The sequence below is a fragment of the Triturus cristatus genome, chromosome 1_2 (genome assembly GCF_964204655.1).
Source record: "Triturus cristatus chromosome 1_2, aTriCri1.1, whole genome shotgun sequence".
Classification (NCBI taxonomy): Eukaryota; Metazoa; Chordata; class Amphibia; order Caudata; family Salamandridae; genus Triturus; species Triturus cristatus.
Window position 1 is genome coordinate 381685769 of NC_140580.1, and position 18910 is coordinate 381704678.

General features: G+C 47.4%; 1 protein-coding gene across 1 annotated transcript in view; it reads left to right on the plus strand.

The window, feature by feature from the left end:
- The first annotated feature begins 10530 nt into the window (after positions 1 to 10530).
- RET (ret proto-oncogene) overlaps positions 10531 to 18910 on the plus strand; it is a 261839-nt gene continuing 253459 nt past the window's right edge. The window contains exon 1 of the mRNA XM_085605146.1: positions 10531 to 11266. Coding sequence (XP_085461272.1) covers positions 11209 to 11266 — 58 coding nt within the window. The 5' untranslated portion in view covers positions 10531 to 11208. The remainder of the gene's footprint in view (positions 11267 to 18910) is intronic.

The window sequence follows — 18910 nt, forward strand, 5'->3', positions numbered from 1 at the left end:
GACATAACATTTATCACTCTGTAGTGAAACTTCCTATCGGCACATTCTATACCCTTCTCTATTTTCTCTCTATCATAGGCCACTGCTTTCTGCGTCACTGTCTGCACCTTCCCCCTCCGGGCCTCCTTCTCCACTCTCATACGTTGATGCTTCACTTCCTTCTGCCAAACCTGGAGATTGTCAAACATCGACTGCCAACTTCTTTTAGCAAACAATTTATCCTGCATGAAACTCAATTTTTGTTCATCAAATGTACCTGTAAGTGGCCACTGCAAGTCAGCATTGTCCCTCGTATACTTATGCCAGAGCGTGCTAAACATAATAGGGCCAATACTGTATTTGACGTATACATCGAAATTTGGGGTACCTTCTGGAGGTGCAGGCTGCCTCTCTTACAATCAGGCCTCTGTAGAACAACACCGTCATCAAAAACACCCTAATTTACTCAAACAAGGCATCTAAATATAAGACACATTCACTGTCCACACTGGACAAATTCAGTACCAAGCAACAAAAACCAAGATGGTCCGATAACCGTGCCAGGCAGTCCGCAGACTGCGCCAGACAGTCCGAAGACTGTACCAAGACAAGAGGATAGGCTCTGGCCCCAGGCCTTTTCAAGAGTAGACCAAATTCAACAAGTGGCCTGGCAGAGTGTTCGCAAACACCCCATATCTCAAGGGTCCACAGACCCACCAAGTTCGAACAAGCTAAGACTCAAGATAGCGCCATATTTATTACAAGACCAAACAAACTCACCTGGTGCACACAAGTCAAGTAAATGTATTCTCCTCTGCCGACTCTTCAGACCAAAAGGACAAATCTAAGGGTTTCGCCTTTTAGGACCTCAGCCGGGGTTGCCACTGGTCAAGGCACCGCCCGATCAGACAGGCGGAGCAGCTGTGAGAACTAGGCTAAATCAAGCGGGGATCTCCGATCCGCTCATCCAACCCAGCGCAGTCCCGTCCTCTCCACCTGTCTGCGGGCAAGAGATGGGCCACTCATTCGATGGAGTCCCTGTTAGAGCACCAACTGAAGGAAATAACCTGATTAGGGTCACCCGGGTCACTTATGACCACCTCATAGCCTTCCAAACAAGTGAAGAGTTGGTCAGACAGTAGATAATACAAACAATCATTTATTAGAAAAATACACTGCAGCAGAGTCCACTCTGACCAGCACCCAGAGATGGCTGTCGAGGGGACTGGCTACCCAACACTTGGTAACCCATAATCATTCTTCCGACAATCCCAACCATGTCTCCAGTGGAAAGTTACCGGCTTGAGCCGTTCATGAACAAAGAAGGCACAGAAGTATGGGCTACCACCTGCGAGATGGGTACATACTATCACTATCTGAAGGTTGCCTTGCTAGGGCTTGGCTCTTCCTAACGTGGGAGCAGGGCTATGGAGTAGTATAGGCTTGTAGAGGTAGAATGGCCTATTCATTAGTAAGTCAGAATCCAACCTTGAACACAAGAGAAAAAAATTGCTGAACACAGTCTTCTGCTGAAGCAGGCAATAAAGATAATTGGAGCTTAATCCAGTCACAGTGTAACATGGCGTACAAACTACAAAATAGAGCCGCAAATGCTAACTTAAACTTGTATTATGAGGAATATAAGTCAGTGGGGTACATTAGGCGTGGCGGCTGCTACTAACACAGTCTTATAAATGCTAACCTAACATAACGCAAAACAAGTCTATGCGAGTATATATTTTGCCAAATTCCAACAAAATGCATTTCCTACCATCAAAGACAAAGTTTGCCAACCAAGTAAATTATTTATAATTGATGGCTGGTGCATGAGATAAATGTAAACAATAACAAATAAAACAGGTGCACAAGTATGAGAGATCAGCCACGTGAACCCTCTGTCAGAAAAATCCCTTGACCCTACACAAAATTACATTTCACTTAGCACTCTTGACGCATATTAGAAAACATAATGCCTTTATAACCACATGATCTGGATCAAAGTGCACCTTCATTGTCATTAGTAGAAAACAAAAATGGTCCTGGATATAGTTTGCAATCAGTTATTTATTGTTTCATTCTTCTTACAAACGATCCTGTTGATTGTAGCGAAAGAAAATATCTAAAACAGAAGGTCAACATGTTTGGTCCCTTGGGATCTTCTTTACGGCTCACAGGTTTTATGATATGCTAAGTAATAATGGACAGGTGAGCTTCATGCTCCAGATACAGCCAAATGGCAATCAGTTTAATTCCCTGATATAAAGGTCAGCAGCAGCTCCCCCGCTATGACGGACAGTGGTGGCCGGCACAGATCTGGGGTGGTTGGGCAAGGGACGGGTGGGAGGGGAGAGGTTAAAAACACTTACCTCATCGCCGCATCCCACGTCTCTGCTCTGTCTCTCCTCTGTCGGACTCGGGCCGGAACAGCAACCAGGAAGCACACCCAGGCTGCCCTGACCAATCACAACAGTGCAATGTAGCGTTGTGATTGGTAAGCACCCAAGCTCCCCTGACCAACCACAATGCTGCAATGCAGTGCTGTGATTGGACTGAGCGCCATGGTTTAGCGCTCAGATTGGGGCCTGGGCATGTCTCCACGCAGGCTGTAATGCAGCCTGCGTGGAGAACATGCAAAGTGTGCATGATTGTTTGGCCAATCCCAGAGGGTTGGCAAAGCATTCATGTGAACTTGGAGTGGGCAAACCACTCCTCCCCTGCCCTGCTGAGAGCAAAGCAGCCCCACCTGCCCGCAAAGCAGCTGGAAACAATAAAATGATAACAAGTTATTGTTTTATTTTTTCTTTCGTCACACTGCTTAAAAGCAGTGGGGCGACGCTCCTCCGCCACTGATCGCGGAGGAGCGCATCCTACCTGCAGCAGCTGAAAAATGAAAAATAAAAATACAGAAAACTCTTGTTTATTATCGTTTTATTTTTCTCTCTGGGCAGGGCGAGGGTGGTGGCTGCCTTCACTGCGCATGTGGGTTTGTTAGGCCGTATCAGGCCGGCCAAAGCTACATGTGCAGTGAAGCTCTCTCCAACCCCAGCTGCATTGCTGGTTGGAGAGAGCAGGCACAGGCTCTCAGTCTGTGTGGGAGTTCAAATCATTGACACTCAGGCCAATCCTGTCATGAGTGATGTAATACGTGACATCATCAGCAGTGCATTGCGGGGGCACGAGTTATAGTTAGCTGAACTAACTATAACGGGGGAATTTCATGGGTTTTGTACGAGTGCAATGTCCAACTAACTATAACTTTCCCTAAAACCTATGGTTTTTTCAGTGAATTTCAAAGGTTTTTTAAATGCTAATTTCTAACTGTAACGTGCCTGAAACCTATGGTTTTTTCAGTAAATTTCAAAGGTTTTTTAAATGCTAGTGTCTAACTATAACGTGCCTGAAACCTATGGTTTTTTCAGTGAATTTCAAAGGTTTTTCAAATGCTAGTTTCTAACTATGCCTACAGAGGTAGGACATGTGAAGAAAGAAGAAAAAACGCACAGAAAGAAGCAACAAAAGTCCACAAAGACGAAGAAAAGTGCAGGAAGAAGCAAGACATGTGCAGTAAGAACCAACAGAGGAGCAGAAAGAGGCTTTGTTGCAAAATCATTCTGTGCCCACAACTTTTTCAGACAGGTACTGGTGGTAACTGACTCTGACTAACCAGGCCTAGAGCCAGTGCTATGCTAAAAGACACTTAGAATACAGTGAAAACACCTACATACACTAGTGAACACTATGCGTTGGGGTACCCCTATGATTAGCATAACCTCCTCTGTAAGGCCCTAGTACATAATAGGGCAGGGGGATTAAAAGTACCTCTAAGTCAGAGGTGCAGAAAGGCCCCGTCCCCTCCCTTCACCACTGTGCAAATGCACCCTGTGGCACGTTTTAAGTTGGGTGATTAAGTCCACTTGAATCCTGAGGGTCCAACTCGTCCACCAGGTACCTCCAGTAAGCGCCACAGAGCTGCGTTGCAGAGAGGTGTAAAAAGGGGCGTGGCCTGGACCACCTCTCTGCAACGCAAGCATCTAGCACTTTTTGGAGGTACCTGATGGGCTAGTTGGCCCCCAGGAGCCCTCAGAATTTAACAGTAATTGATTCCACAACTTAAAATGCACCACAGGGCGTCTTTGCAAACATGTCACATCAGGCCCCGCCCCCTCCCTTTTCCAATGTGCAAACGCGCCCCGTGGTAAGTTGGGCGCATTTTAAGTTGAGGGATAAAGTCCCCTTGAATCATGAGGATCCCTGGGGTCCAACTAGGCCACCAGGTACCTCCAGTAAGGGCCACAGAGCTGCGTTGCAGAGAGGTGTAAAAAGGGGCGTGGCCTGGACCACCTCTCTGCAACGCAAGCATCTAGCGCTTTTTGGAGGTACCTGATGGGCTAGTTGTCTCCCAGGGGCCCTCAAAATTGAAGGGGAATTAATTTCCCAACTTAAACGCACCAGAGGGCGTGTTTGCTCACATGTCACCTCAGGCCCCGCCCCCTTCCTTCACCACTGTGTAAAGGCGCCCTGTGGCGCGTTTTAAGTTGGGGGATAAAGTCCCCTTGAATCCTGAGGATCCCTGGGGTCCAAGTAGGCCACCAGGTACCTGCAGTAAGGAATCACAAAGAATGGAGTTTATGCCGTTCCTCTATAATAGAGTCGGTAAAGTCAAAGAGAAGGCTGGATCCAACTAAGTCCACAATGTGTCTATGGTTGGGAATCCATGTGTTGGATTATGGTACCCTCACACACCCTTTCAGGTGTCATGCTTCATCATATGGGCTGCTCCTCGTCGGGTCAGCAGTTCAATACCCAACGAGCTCCCTAAAAAGGGGCGCTTTGTCGGAGATCTTCTATCCAACTGCCGTATGGTGAAGTGCGGGTGTGGGGCCAGGATAGTGTAGATGTGTGGTAGTGGTTTAAAACAGGATTGGGAGTACCTAGCAGGAATTCATTTTTATTCTGGGGGTCTCCTACCCTGATTAAAAACGTGTGAGCATGGCACTCGCCCGAGTGTAATGTCTCGTGTTAGAGTGTCCTATGCTAAAGGATGTGGGTCGACATGTTTCTCGCATAGAGTGAATGTACTCGCGATTCTTCAGGACCAAAAAACAAGGAAAAAAACTATCTACATCTAAAAGCTACTGGTAATGAAGTGTGTAGCAGATTAAGTATTTCTTAACTACAATACCTGTTGTGATCAGGAGCTACCCTATTAAGTAACTACCCAGACATCAACAGTACTCGGTGGACTGCGCATGAGTCTGAGTTTCTAAGTAAGTAGGAATTTGGTTTCCTCACGCTGCTCCTTGTGACCTACCCACTCCACCGGGTCCGGGATGTCTGCAGTAAGGGCCACAGAGCTGCGTTGCAGAGAGGTGTAAAAAGGGGCGTGGCCTGGACCAACTCTCTGCAACGCAGGCCTCTGGTGCTTTTTGGAGGTACCTGATGGTCTAGTTGGCCCCCAGGGGCCCTCAGGATTGAAAGGGAATTAATTCCCCAACCTAAAACGTGCCACAGGGCATGTTTGCTTACATGTCACCACAGGCCCTTCCCCCTCCAAACAACACTCTGCAAACGCGCCCTGTGGCGCATTTTATGTTGGGGAATTAATTCCCCTTCAATACTGGGGGTCCCTGGTGGCCAACTAGCCCACCAGGTACCTCCATTAAGCGCCACAGAGCTGCGTTGCAGAGAAGTGCAAAAAGGGGTGTGGCCTCTGAACACCTCTCTGCAACGCAGCCCTGTGGCGCTTACTGGAGGTACCTGGTGGGTTAGTTGGCCACCAGGGACCCCCAGTATTGACAGTATTGACAGGGAATTAATTGTACAACTTAAAATGCGCCACGGGGTGCGTTTGCAGAGTGTTGCTTGGAGGGGGCCGGGCCTATGCACGATCGCGTTGATTTTTTTTTGGATTGTTTTTGTCGGGGGCTGTGTGGCCCCCCCTTCTTTTTACTTTTTTGGGGCCCTAGGGACCCCATCCCCCAGAGCCTGACCCCCATTTTTTTTTATTTTTTTTTATGTATTAACAGGAAGGGGGCCGCGTGGGCCCCCCTCCCGTGGACAATTCTGGACCCCGGGGACCCCATCCCCCGGGGCATGGCCATTTATTTTAATTACTATAGAGGGGGGCTGCGTGGCCCCCCTCCTCAGGCCATTTATGGTCCCGGGGACCCCATCCCCCGGGGATGGCCATTGCATTATTTTTTTATTTTTAAATGGTTATTGGGGAGGGGGACCGCGTGGCCCCCCTCCCTGGCCACTTCTGGCCCCAGGGACCCTATCCCCTGGGGCCTGGCCACCTCGTTGGAGACCGTGGGGGGAGCCCCAATTCCCCCACGGTCCCTGCCGGCTCCCCGCGTCCTGTGGGAGCCGGCATTGCTTTTCCACACGGGGAGCTGCTGACATGCAGATCCCCGTGTGGAAAAGTAATGTGGTTTGTATTTTGGAACAGAGAGCAGGTTTCCTGCTCTCTCTTCCAAAACCCAAACCCCAGTTTGCTATGACAGGGCGGGAGCCTCGAGACTCCCGCTCTGCCATAACAAACAGCAGTATCCCGGGGGTGGGCATCCCAGGACACTGCAGGAGCTGGCCCTCGGGGGTGGCGGTGTCCAGGGCCATCACAGGCTCCAGGAGGGGGGCTGCGTGGCCCCCTCCCCTTACATTGGCAAAGCCCTGGGGAGGTGGTGGTCCCTGGGGCTCGGGGGTCAGTAACGGACCACCTAATTTACATAATTAGCGTCCTGGGGGTGGCGGTCCCCGGGGTGTGTGGAGGGCTCGAACCCCCCACACAGTTATCTGTATTTTTTTTTAGAAAAGCCCGTAAAATGATTAATAAAAGCCCCGGGGCTGGCGGTCCCCGGGGCTGCAGGGGTCCCCCTTGGGCCCCAGCTATTCTTTTTTTTGTATTATATGCATATTTTGGACATGCCCCCAGGACTTGGCCCACTCGGGGGCTAATTAATAACGAAGCACGGGAGCCCACGCTTGGTTTTTTCAAAAAAATTCTTCCGAATCCGCTGATCCTCCGTGCATCCCGCGATTTAAATAAAAAAATGTTTTGGGCCCTGGGGGTCCTTGTGGGACCCCCTAAGCAGGCCTAGGGGGACAGGGTGTTTCTACCCTGCCCCCTTTTACTGTTTTGAGCATTTGTTTTTCTGTTTTCTTGTGCCTCGGTTCTACCGAGGCACAAGATGCTGCCAACACTTCCTGGTTTGGAGTGTTGACAGCCAATTAGAATAAAGCTTGTGATCGGGAGGGTGCGCGGATCCTCCGTGCCTCTAGATATCACTATCTTTATTTCTTAATTTCTCAAAAACTACTGAACGGATTTACACCATTTTCAAAAAGGACGCTTTCTGAGCCAAACAGTACCTTTTTGCCAAATTTGGTCTAATTCCGTTCAGCAGTTTTTGCTATAACCGTGTCTAAAGTTTCCTATGGGAAATTGATTTTTGAACTCTATTTTTTTAATTTCTCAGGAACTACTGAACTGATTTACACCATTTGAAAAAAGGGCACTTTCTGAACCAAGGGCTACCTTTTTGCCAAATTTGGTGTAATTCTGTTTAGCAGTTCGGGCTGTAGCCGTGTCTAAAATTTCCTATGGGAAATAACATGGGGAAAACACGTTTTGGGACCTTTTCTCTCGCCCCCCCGCTTGACGAATCACCCCCAAACTTTCAGGATAGGAGCTGACCGGAACAGGCCATTAGTTTTGAAAATTTTGCGAAGATTCGTCAACCGGCGCCAAAGTTATTGGGAATAGAATGTTACGATTTTCCTATAGATAATAGGTCCTAACTATAACTACCTACTGGCGACCGCCAGTAGGTAATATATATATAAAAATATTTACAGACAATAGGTCTTCGACAACTAAAAGCTGCAGCTGTGCGCAAGTGAGACCTACAAAGGATTATTTTCAGCACAACTTGCATAGGACATAAGATCTTCCACGGATTTGGTCCAAAATTTCAGATGAAAACGTTTAGGAAGAACATACTGAATCTTTCTTTACGATCTAAAAAAAACAAATTCTTCATCCGCAACTTCAAATTCGAGAGACGGGAGGGCTGGGATTTCTACCTTTTAAAAGCCTGGCTCTAGACTACAATTTCTTTGGCCTTACATCCAGAGAATAATCTGTTATGGTTCTAACAAAATAGTAAAAACCTGGTTGTTTAATCAATAAATAAGTTTAAATGCAGTGTGTTCCAGCTTCTTGTTTGCCTTTAACACCAAGAGACACTTCAAAGTGAATGTGCACTCTAAAAATACTCATAAGTAAATAATTAAACAAATAAACAAATAAGTAAACAAATTAATAAACAAATAAATTTGTTCTAAGTATCTGTTCAAGGCACAGGAGGGAGATCACTCCCTGAGCTCAGCGACATAGGTGGGAGGATATTTTCCCCACCACCCTGTTAAAAAATGCCTTTCTCACTTAAAATGCAAATGTATTACTTTTAAGTTTGAAGCAGGAAACTCCTTATAACGTATCCACAATATGACCACGAAAGGGAAATATTCTATTCTAGTGGTAGATTCCTCTTAAAAACTAAAGAGCTTCTTGACGTTCAATTAAATCTTAATCCAAAGGAAACCTTATGCTGTCCTTATCATGACAATCTTTTAACTCCTGCTCAAGTTAACAATATGGCCTGGTACAGCCAATTCTGTTCCACTTTTTCCAAGAAAGTTCTGCGCTTTTTATCATCAGATCGTCTTGCCATCATGAATCATGGCCACAATCAAACCAAGTTCAATATTCAAATACCTTTATATTGGTGCCCGTGGAATGCTTGTACAAAGGCCTCAACGTTTATGAAGTGACTCAACTCTGAACATCTCAGAAACCCCGCTGCTGGCCAGTCGGTGGGGACATTTCAGCCCCCTCCCTCACCTACAAGGCACTTCAAGGCAGAAGACGAAGATGATTCTCCATCAAACTTTGAATACCTGCTTCTTAGGAACCTGCGCTCCTGAGAAAGACGACTTCTAACTCTACCCAAAACTCAAAAGCCATCCCTGGTGGAAGGCCGTCCACTCTAGGCCTGCCCAAACAGAACGGCCCCCGGGGGGCTGAGAGTTTCCCTCAACGGGTGTGTAGGTGCCAATGGTGAAGCAGATGCATGGCAACAGTGCCATTGGGTTTAAGGTGTAAAATACATGCTAAATATGAGTGTCTTTCACCGCATAGTACGGGGGCAGGAGCCCATTTTCCTTGCCAGCCTCATAGGCCGTGGCAGGCATGTTCAGTACTTCTACTCAACGCCCCCATCTTCATTTTGACAAATGACGCCTACTTCTTCCTATTGTCGTTACAGATGTATCCGTAAATCCAACTTTATTCCCTTATTACGCCATTGGCCTTGGCTTTACACATATGTGTTAGATGCTCCTACATAAACACCTCAGACAAAATCACCAGTTGCCATATTTAGGCTTCAAATCTTTGTTGGAAATTTCATCTCAGTCCCCGAAAAGAGACACAAATTAGTGTATTCAACTACAAAAAAAAAGCTGAGATAAAAGATTTTCAGTTCTTCGATGTCTGCAGTGTTTTTACAGAAACTATATTAAAGTGTTTGCTATTGGTACACAGACTGTTGCTAAAATGGTCGAGTATTGAACGCTATGAGAATATAAGCACAGGTAGATGAAAAGACCTGCCCAGGATCACAGGTGTGATCAGTGGTGGAAGCTGGAATTACGCCCTGGAGTTTTTATGGCTTGACGTCCGTCGTTTCATTTAACCACTGGACCACATTTCCCTTGCCTGCCTTGATGCGTGTCCCATTTCAAGCCGGGCTCTTTCTTCAAAGACTTCTCTAGCGCATTGAAGCGGGAGCTGCGCCCCCAGGGTTCAACAGGCCGACGCCAGAAGCACTTGATTTGACCTCTTCACCTATCAACCAGGTACCATGTACCAACGCGGTGCCGCACTACCCGGGCTCTAACTCGAAGTTTGTGACCACATGTTATGGGTTTAGCCACCACTCGGCCTTGCCGTGAAACCCAGAATTCAGCAGCAGGCGCGAGCTCGCAGGCCCGTCCATTCCGTCCATCCCCTGACGTGCAGCTCGCGCTGGCTCCAGCTTTTCCCGTGGTTGCTCACTACCTTGCCCCGTCACTGCTGCGCTCTCGGTGATCCAACTCATGTTGAGGTCATCGAGCCATATCGATAAGGATTATGACATATTGAGATCCGTTGTTGTATCTGTTCCGTTAACAACATTTCCAGTAAAAAGAACTCCTGTTCTTCGCAGGTCCTTGGCTGCTCCCCCCCTGCAGTTTGGCAGCCACTGTGCGGGTTCCTTCAGCCCCTGTACCGTGGCCCTCATCTCCGTAGTGCTCCACTCTCTCCTCTCCCCGTCCCTCCCTCCCGTCCTCCACTCTCTCTGCTCCTGGCTGCAGTTTATTAATTAAAGCGGGTGTAGCTGAGTGCCCATTTGCAGCTCGAGGGCGGGGTGTGGGCGGAGGGGAGGGGGCTTGAGTCAGGAGGGGAGAAAGAGGGCACTGGCCGCCGGGGCTCACTTGGACTGCTGCTGCGCCACTGGAAGGACCGGAGCACCTTGGCACATCCGAGAACGGAGCGCTGGGCACCCGGCCAGACCCACGGGACCACTGCGCTATCCCCGCGCGCGCGCACCTGCTGCGGGGCGTCCTGCCACCCAGCCCCGGGCGCACAGAAAACTTGACTCTGCCGGAGCGATGACCACAACCTCTGTTTAGTACTGTCCCTGTCTTTAGGAGACGCGCATTCCTGGGTGGCATTTTGGCACTCTGCGAAGGAACATAGCACATCCTAATGTTGAAGCATCCTTGCTGGATGTCCTGATTGTAGGAGCCGCCACACCCCTCAGCGCTCGCTCGCTATGCCCACATCTTACCAGAGGCAGGTCGTGGTAGAAGGTCAGTGACCCCTCCTGAGAGAGGCGGGCAGGTGCAGGAGGCACGCACCGACCCTCCCAGACGGGGCAGCAGCTCCCACAGAGGACCACCGCCGAGGAGGAGAGCTGAGCATCAGACGTGAACGTGTTCATTGCACTCGGTGTCCTCCGGCTCCACCCCAGGCGCACTCCGGAGCAGACTATGGGGCAGCCCGGCTGACTCCAGCACAGGCATCGGAGAGGAGACGCCTTCACAGCCCCCAGACTCAGACTGGCCCCGCCATGAACTGAGGGCGAGAGGCCAGTGAAGAAGTGACCGCCTCCCGGAGCGCACAGCATGGCCCGGATGCCAGGCGCAAAGTGGGCGCTGCTGGGGTTCCTGCTCCTCGCAGAAGGTAAGAGCGGACATTCTCGGTCTGACATATGTTGCTTCATTTTTTAGTTTTAGTTTGAGAGTTTTAATAATGCACTCTGTGCATCTAACACACTATTTTGGTGCATCTGTGATATTTTATATATTTACGTTTTATGTACCTTTGATTTCTTAGTCAGGAAGGCCACGCGGTTTCCAGCTGTTGAACATTGCATATGTTACAATCCCCCTTATCAATCGTAGTTGTATTATCGATACAGGGCGGATGAAAATCTCGCCTGGCCCTGCCACATCTCGAACTCATTGCAAAGCAGGGACTGCCTACTGGTCTAACGGTTGCATTGACCTGATGGTCTATCAGGATTGCCACAATACCTGTTAGGGTGGCTTGGGCTTTTGGTATAAAGAGTTCAAAGTTTACTCTGAGTTTCGTGTTTTCCCTTGTATTAATTATACTTTATATGCTGTAAGTTTCGTGTCCTCTACTTCTTTTTCTTTAAAAAAAAAATCCTTTTTTTATTCGTTTGGATTGAACTAGCAGGTAGACGCGACGAAGCTATGAACGCTGGAGACATAGGATTGTTTTTTAATCTCGGGGTCCCCACTCAGCTGCATTGTGTGATCCGGCGCAGTTTCACCTCATTTCATGTATCTTGTAAACTTTGGGTCGCCCAACCAACGAATACACGTTGATATTGAAAAGCCTGTGAGAAATAGGCATTTGAGCATTTCTTTTCGTGACGCATTTACGACGTGAAAACCAGGACATTGGTTCAAGTTCTGATCCAACCCCTCCGATGGTTCGCTTCTTCGGGGTAACAACAGGACCTGCTCTCTGGGCTGCTTGTCACGCGTCGGTCAGCACGGCTTGCTAGGTACGATGCTATTGGCTGGGAGTACCGGGATGGAGAGCCCCGCAGCTGCTCGTTTCTCAGAGTAAACAAGCCCCGCTCGTGCCTCCTATCGCCATCTGCCCGTGTTTGCCACAAAGGCCGGCCGGGCAGGTGAATAAATCCGTTTGTCTCATCCATCTATTTTGTGACCGGTCCCCACCGTTGGGCCAGTTCCGAGTCACAAGAAAATAAGCTTCTTAATATAGTGCAACACATTTATGAATAACTGGTGACCTTGGGGCTTTGTGTCCAATGGCTAACATTTGTCTAGAAAGGCTTTTAATTTAGTTTCAGTGCACCCCATATCTATTGACAGCTAGCGCCTAGAAGCGCCACTACGACACAAACCACATTTTTCTCGACTTGTGTCGTTTGTGGACTAGGTTAGGACACGTGACAGCCGTTTGAACTAACATCAGCAAACAGCACTGCCACATAATTTTATGTCAGTGGAAATTGTGTGATATTAAAGAGCGGAAGCCACACCCATATTTGTATTAGCGAGATAGCCCAAAGGGTTCAGGTCATGCTGCAAAAATCGAGGTTTCACTAGGAGTTTAAAAGGAAAGAAGACGAGAGGAGACTAGAGTGACCCTGTCGCTTTTTCCAGTGCTGGTGAAATTCGTGCCATTCAGTTAGATCTAACTAGCACTGATTTTAGAGTGTTAACACTACGTACATTTAATGTGATCTGCGGGTCATACATTTGAATTGTGGGAGGGGCAGTTCAGCCTTTCATTCTTATTAGCATCTGCTATTTACAGAACGTTGAAAACCACGCTGATATAACCTTAGTATAAAAAAATGTTGTTACTATGTGGTAATACCACCTGTTAATAATGTTAAGAACGAGCCATAACGCATTTCCTTTTGTCGTGTAGTCTGGCCTTGAAGTCAGTTTTCTACTAGGTTTTCACTCTGTTTCCACTATTGTTTTTAAGTTTTCGGCCTTTTCATTGGCACCCTATTCCCACATTTTGTTTATCTCAGGCGTGGTCTCCAGTCAGCCACAAATGCTGCACCCAGACTGTTTCTAAACAGCAGACAGGTTCGACAAGAGCCTTCTCCTAAAAAAACAACACAGTCACACTGTTCCCTGAGATCTGCAACGCTCAAGGATTTTTGCTTGTGCTTCAAATGACTATTTCCAGAGCCACTGGAATTATGTGGCAGAAAAGGACTGCATTATGCAGCAGGCTAACTAAATTATGTGGCAAGAAGAGACAAATTATGCTCCATAAAGTGGCACATTTGTGACAGTATTTTTTCATTATGACAGCTTTTCACATGGTAACACTGTCCGGCAAAGATTTCACCTTATCAGTGCCAGTTTAGCACCCAAGTACAGCAATAAGCAATTGATTGATGGCCAGTCAACCTTCGCGTATGGTTTTCCACTGTGCAGGACATGTCACAACATTTTTAGTAACTTTTGATCCATTTGATATAGAAAAACACATCTATAGCAGTTGATGGAATATGTTTCAAATGTATCAAATTTATAGTTCTGTGGAAAATGTAGAATTGCATAATTACAGTGGCCCTGGATATTTCTACCAGTCAAGCCAGTGAGAGCTTGAAGACCTGGCTGTACTGTTCCTATTAGTTATTGTGCCCTAAATTGTCATAAAAAAGTACTTCAGACAACATTTTTCTTTAAGTAGGTCTTGAAAACACAGAAATATGAATAAAACATTTGTGCTTGTCTAAAACAGAATGAAGCATGGCCTGGCAGCATATTTCACAGCACCAATCATTATTATTATTATTTTTTTTAGTTTTTGGAAAACTATTATAAATGTCTTCTGACAGTTTTTGTCTTTTTACTGGCACATCCATCTTAGTATATTTAACTAACCTACAAGATTAGAGACAGGGACATTAATGACCCATAATTCTTGGTTCTTGGTGCCGCCGTGTGCCAGGGGTGTCTGGAGTTGGTGGGGGCATGGGGCTCAAGGATTGGGGTATAGGGAGAGGTTCAATTGACACAAATAAAGGTTTTCTCATCAATTGTTGAGCCTTCACATAGGGCACTGAGCGCAGTTGTGATGCAATATCTGGTTATGATGGCCTATTTTGAGGTTTTGTGCCCTCTTCCAGGATGCCCTATCGGGATCATTCTAGTTGTGTGTCTCATTTCTCTGTTTTTGTACTAAGTCTTGAGCATCAATGCTGGGTTTTTGTACCTAGTTCAGCATGCAGTCCCGGTGTTTTATACAATGTCTTGGATGTCACGTCGGGTACCAGGTTCTAAATGACAAGCCTGAGAATTGAATCCATTTATGGCGACCACGTCTTGGGTTTTGTACACAGTGGGGGTGCAATGTCTAGGGCTTTTGTTCTAAGGTCTGTAACCCACATCTGGGCACTACCTAGTTCTAGATGCCTTGTCTGGGAGTTTGTATCTATACCTAGATTCACATATTTAGTTTTTTTGTTCCATCAGCTGATGCCACGTCTGCCATTGTGTAGTCAATTTTGAATCCCATAGCTAGAGTTTTAAGTCTGATTCTGGGTCCTACATGGGATGCTTAGCCCCAATTCTGGATGCCGCGTCTGGTGAACTGTACCAAATGTTGCATGCCTCGTTTGTTTTTTTGTGCCCAGTTGTAGATGGAGGTTTTGTACCCATTACTGGATTCAGGATCTGTGATATATCGTAGCCTAGCTTGGGTGCTGAGTCTCAGAGCTGTGCAAAAAGGAGTGCTTCACGCCCATACTAATTTTAGGAGGCTACATATCAATGCTGACAACTTGCCACTAGGTTCTGTGCCTAGCCCTTGTTGCCTCATCTGGTCCTAAGCAACATTTTCTGAATTTCATGACTGTTCTAGATATTCCACAAAGAGAGAAACACATTATTCTTTCTTCAAGCCTGACATGAGAGGATTCTGGGGAGTGCATAGTGAACTTGGTGTGAAGGTCTGTGCCTGCAAGTGATAGAAAATCACTCCTGAAGTGCTTCAAGGAACCGAAAGTGGCTTGCAAGAGGGGGGGCAGTTGTGACCAAAGCTTTTAAGTATCTCCCCGGGGTAGAAAATCAGGAGATTGGGATCCGTCATATACTATTTCACAGAAAGCGTGTCTAGAACAAATGGTCAAGAAATTAGACATGAGGACGTTCACTTTACAGAACGAAGTAGTGGGTGCGTGTGGTAAGTAACAGGATTAAAGGCCCAGGCCAAATATTGGGGTGTAACTATAGTGTGAAAGCAAAAACAGAGGTGAAGGCAAAACTGAGATTATGGTGGTGTAGGGGGTTACGCAAGGGACATATTGAGCTTCCAAGTGCTGAGAGTATGGTGGTGCAGGGGTTTACGCAAGGGACATATTGAGCTTCCAAGAGCTGAGTTTATGGTGCTGTAGGGGGTTACGCAAGGGACATATTGAGCTTCCAAGAGCTGAGTTTATGGTGGTGTAGGGGTTTACGCAAGGGACATATTGAGCTTCCAAGAGCTGAGTTTATGGTGCTGTAGGGGGATGCGCAAGGGACATATTGAGATTCCAAGAGCTGAGTTTATGGTGGTGTAGGGGTTTACGAAAGGGACAAATTGAGCTTTGAAGAGCTGAGAGTATGGTGGTGCAGGGGTTTAGGCAAGGGACATATTGAGCTTCCAAGAGCTGAGTTTATGGTGCTGTAGGGGGTTACGCAAGGGACATAATGAGCTTCCAAGAGCTGAGTTTATGGTGCTGTAGGGGGTTACGCAAGGGACATATTGAGCTTCCAAGAGCTGAGTTTATGGTGGTGTAGGGGTTTACGCAAGGGACATATTGAGCTTCCAAGAGCTGAGTTTATGGTGGTGCAGGGGTTTACGCAAGGGACATATTGAGATTCCAAGAGCTGAGTTTATGGTGCTGTAGGGGGATGCGCAAGGGACATATTGAGATTCCAAGAGCTGAGTTTATGGTGGTGCAGGGGTTTACGCAAGGGACATATTGAGCTTCCAAGAGCTGAGTTTATGGTGGTGCAGGGGGATACGCAAGGGACATATTGAGCTTCCAAGAGCTGAGTTTATGGTGCTGTAGGGGGTTACGCAAGGGACATATTGAGCTTCCAATAGCTGAGTTTATGGTGGTGCAGGGGTTTACGCAAGGGACATATTGAGATTCCAAGAGCTGAGTTTATGGAGGTGTAGTGGGTTACGCAAGGGACATATTGAGCTTCCAAGAGCTGAGTTTATGGTGGTGTAGGGGTTTACGCAAGTCACATATTGAGCTTCCAAGAGCTGAGTTTATGGTGGTGTAGGGGTTTACGCAAGGGACATATTGAGCTTCCAAGAGCTGAGTTTATGGTGCTGTAGGGGGTTACGCAAAGGACATATTGAGCTTCCAAGAGCTGAGTTTATGGTGCTGTAGGGGGTTACACAAGGGACATATTGAGCTTCCAAGAGCTGAGTTTATGGTGCTGTAGAGGGTTACGCAAGGGACATATTGAGCTTCCAAGAGCTGAGTTTATGGTGCTGTAGCGGGTTACGCAAGGGACATATTGAGCTTCCAAGAGCTGAGTTTATGGTGGTGTAGGGGTTTACGCAAGTGACACATTAAGATTCCGAGAGCTGAGTTTATGGAGGTGTAGTGGGTTACGCAAGGGACATATTGAGCTTCCAAGAGCTGAGTTTATGTGGTGTAGGGGTTTACGCAAGGGACATATTGAGCTTCCAAGAGCTGAGTTTATGGTGGTGAAGGGGGTTACGCAAGATACATATTGAGCTTCCAAGAGCTGAGAGTATGGTGGTGCAGGGGGTTACGCAAGGGACATATTGAGCTTCCAGGAGCTGAGTTTATGGTGGTGAAGGGGGTTACACAAGGGACACATTGAGCTTCCAAGAGCTGAGTTGATGGTGGTGCAGGGGGTTACGCAAGTGACATATTGAGTCTCCAAGAGCTGAATTTATAGTGGTGTAGGGGGTAATGCAAGTGACATATTGAGCTTCCAAGAGCTGAGTTTATGGTGGTGTAGGGGTTTTCGCAAGGGACATATTGAGCTTCCAAGAGCTGAGTTTATGGTGGTGTAGGGGTTTACGCAAGGGACATATTGAGCTTCCAAGAGCTGAGTTTATGATGGTGTAGGAGTTTACGCAAGGGACACATTGAGCTTCCAAGAGCTGAGACTATGGTGGTGCAGGGGGTTACACAAGGGACATATTGAGCTTCCAAGAGCTGAGAGTATGGTGGTGCAGGGGTTTACGCAAGGGACATATTGAGCTTCCAAGAGCTGAGTTTATGGTGGTGTAGGGGTTTACGGGAGGGACATATTGAGCTTCCAAGAGCTGAGTTTATGGTGCTGTAGGGGTTTACGCAAGGGACATATTGAGCTTCCAAGAGCTGAGTTTATGGTGGTGTAGGGGTTTACGCAAGGGACATATTGAGCTTCCAAGAGCTGAGTTTATGGTGGTGTAGGGGTTTACACAAGGGATATATAGAGCTTCCAAGAGCTGAGTTTATGGTGGTGTAGGGGGTTACACAAGGGACATTTTGAGCTTCCAAGAGCTGAGTTTATGGTGGTGTAGGGGTTTACGCAAGGGACAAATTGAGCTTCGAAGAGCTGAGAGTATGGTGGTGCAGGGGTTTACGCAAGGGACATATTGAGCTTCCAAGAGCTGAGTTTATGGTGGTGTAGGGGGTTACGCAAGGGACACATTGAGCTTCCAAGAGCTGAGTTTATGGTGGTGCAGGGGTTTACGCAAGGGATATATTGAGCTTCCAAGAGCCGAGTTTATGGTGGTGTAGGGGTTTACGCAAGGGACATATTGAGCTTCCAAGATCTGAGTTTACGGTGGTGCAGGGGGTTACGCAAGGGATATATAGAGCTTCCAAGAGCTGAGTTTACGGTGGTGTAGGGGGTTATGCAAGGGACATATTGAGCTTCCAAGAGATGAGTTTATGGTGGTGTAGGGGTTTACGCAAGGGACATATTGAGCTTCCAAGATCTGAGTTTACGGTGGTGCAGGAGGTTACGCAAGGGACATATTGAGCTTCCAAGAGATGAGTTTATGGTGGTGTAGGGGGTTACGCAAGGGACATATTGAGCTTCCAAGAGCTGAGTTTATGGTGGTGTAGGGGGTTACGCAAGGGACATATTGAGCTTCCAAGACCTGCCATCTTTATTGTTATATGTGTCATTGAAAGTTCTTTGTAGAATCAGTGTTTCGACGGCAACTCAGCATAACAATAAACCATGCATGTCCCCGGGGGTGTAGCACTCATTAGTGCAGCAGGTGTAGTGGCACCATCCTTGGGGGCATCCAAATTCTGGCTGTATTGCACTACCTAAACAGGAGGTGGGAGGTTAATTTTTCTTGACTGTCCATGGCACCCCTAGTCCATGGCACCCCTGGTACTCCAATGTAGCCGCGGACTCTGCAGGTAAGAGCAGTGGGGCGGTAGGGCCAGGTGGGGGCAGGGGTGATTTCGACAGACAACCATGAGGGAAAATGTATTATGTATTTAATTTTCCCTCGTGATTGTCTGTCGAAATCCCCCCCATGCCCACCCCTACCGCCCCACCTCTCTTACCTGCACGGGCCGTGGCTGCTGCAATGCATGGTGCCATCTTATGCTTTAAGCATAACAATTGGCGCAGTAGCAAGGCAGCTTCCATCCACGGGCACAGAAGTACACACACGGGTCACCCCTCAGATTGCAGAACATATAAGGCATCCTCTGTAGCTCCTAGAGCACCAGGATATCCTCACGGGTGATAGTGCAACAAATACACAAAACGTAACATAACAAAGTTGCATTTGCGGATCTTTTTCGATAATTTCACA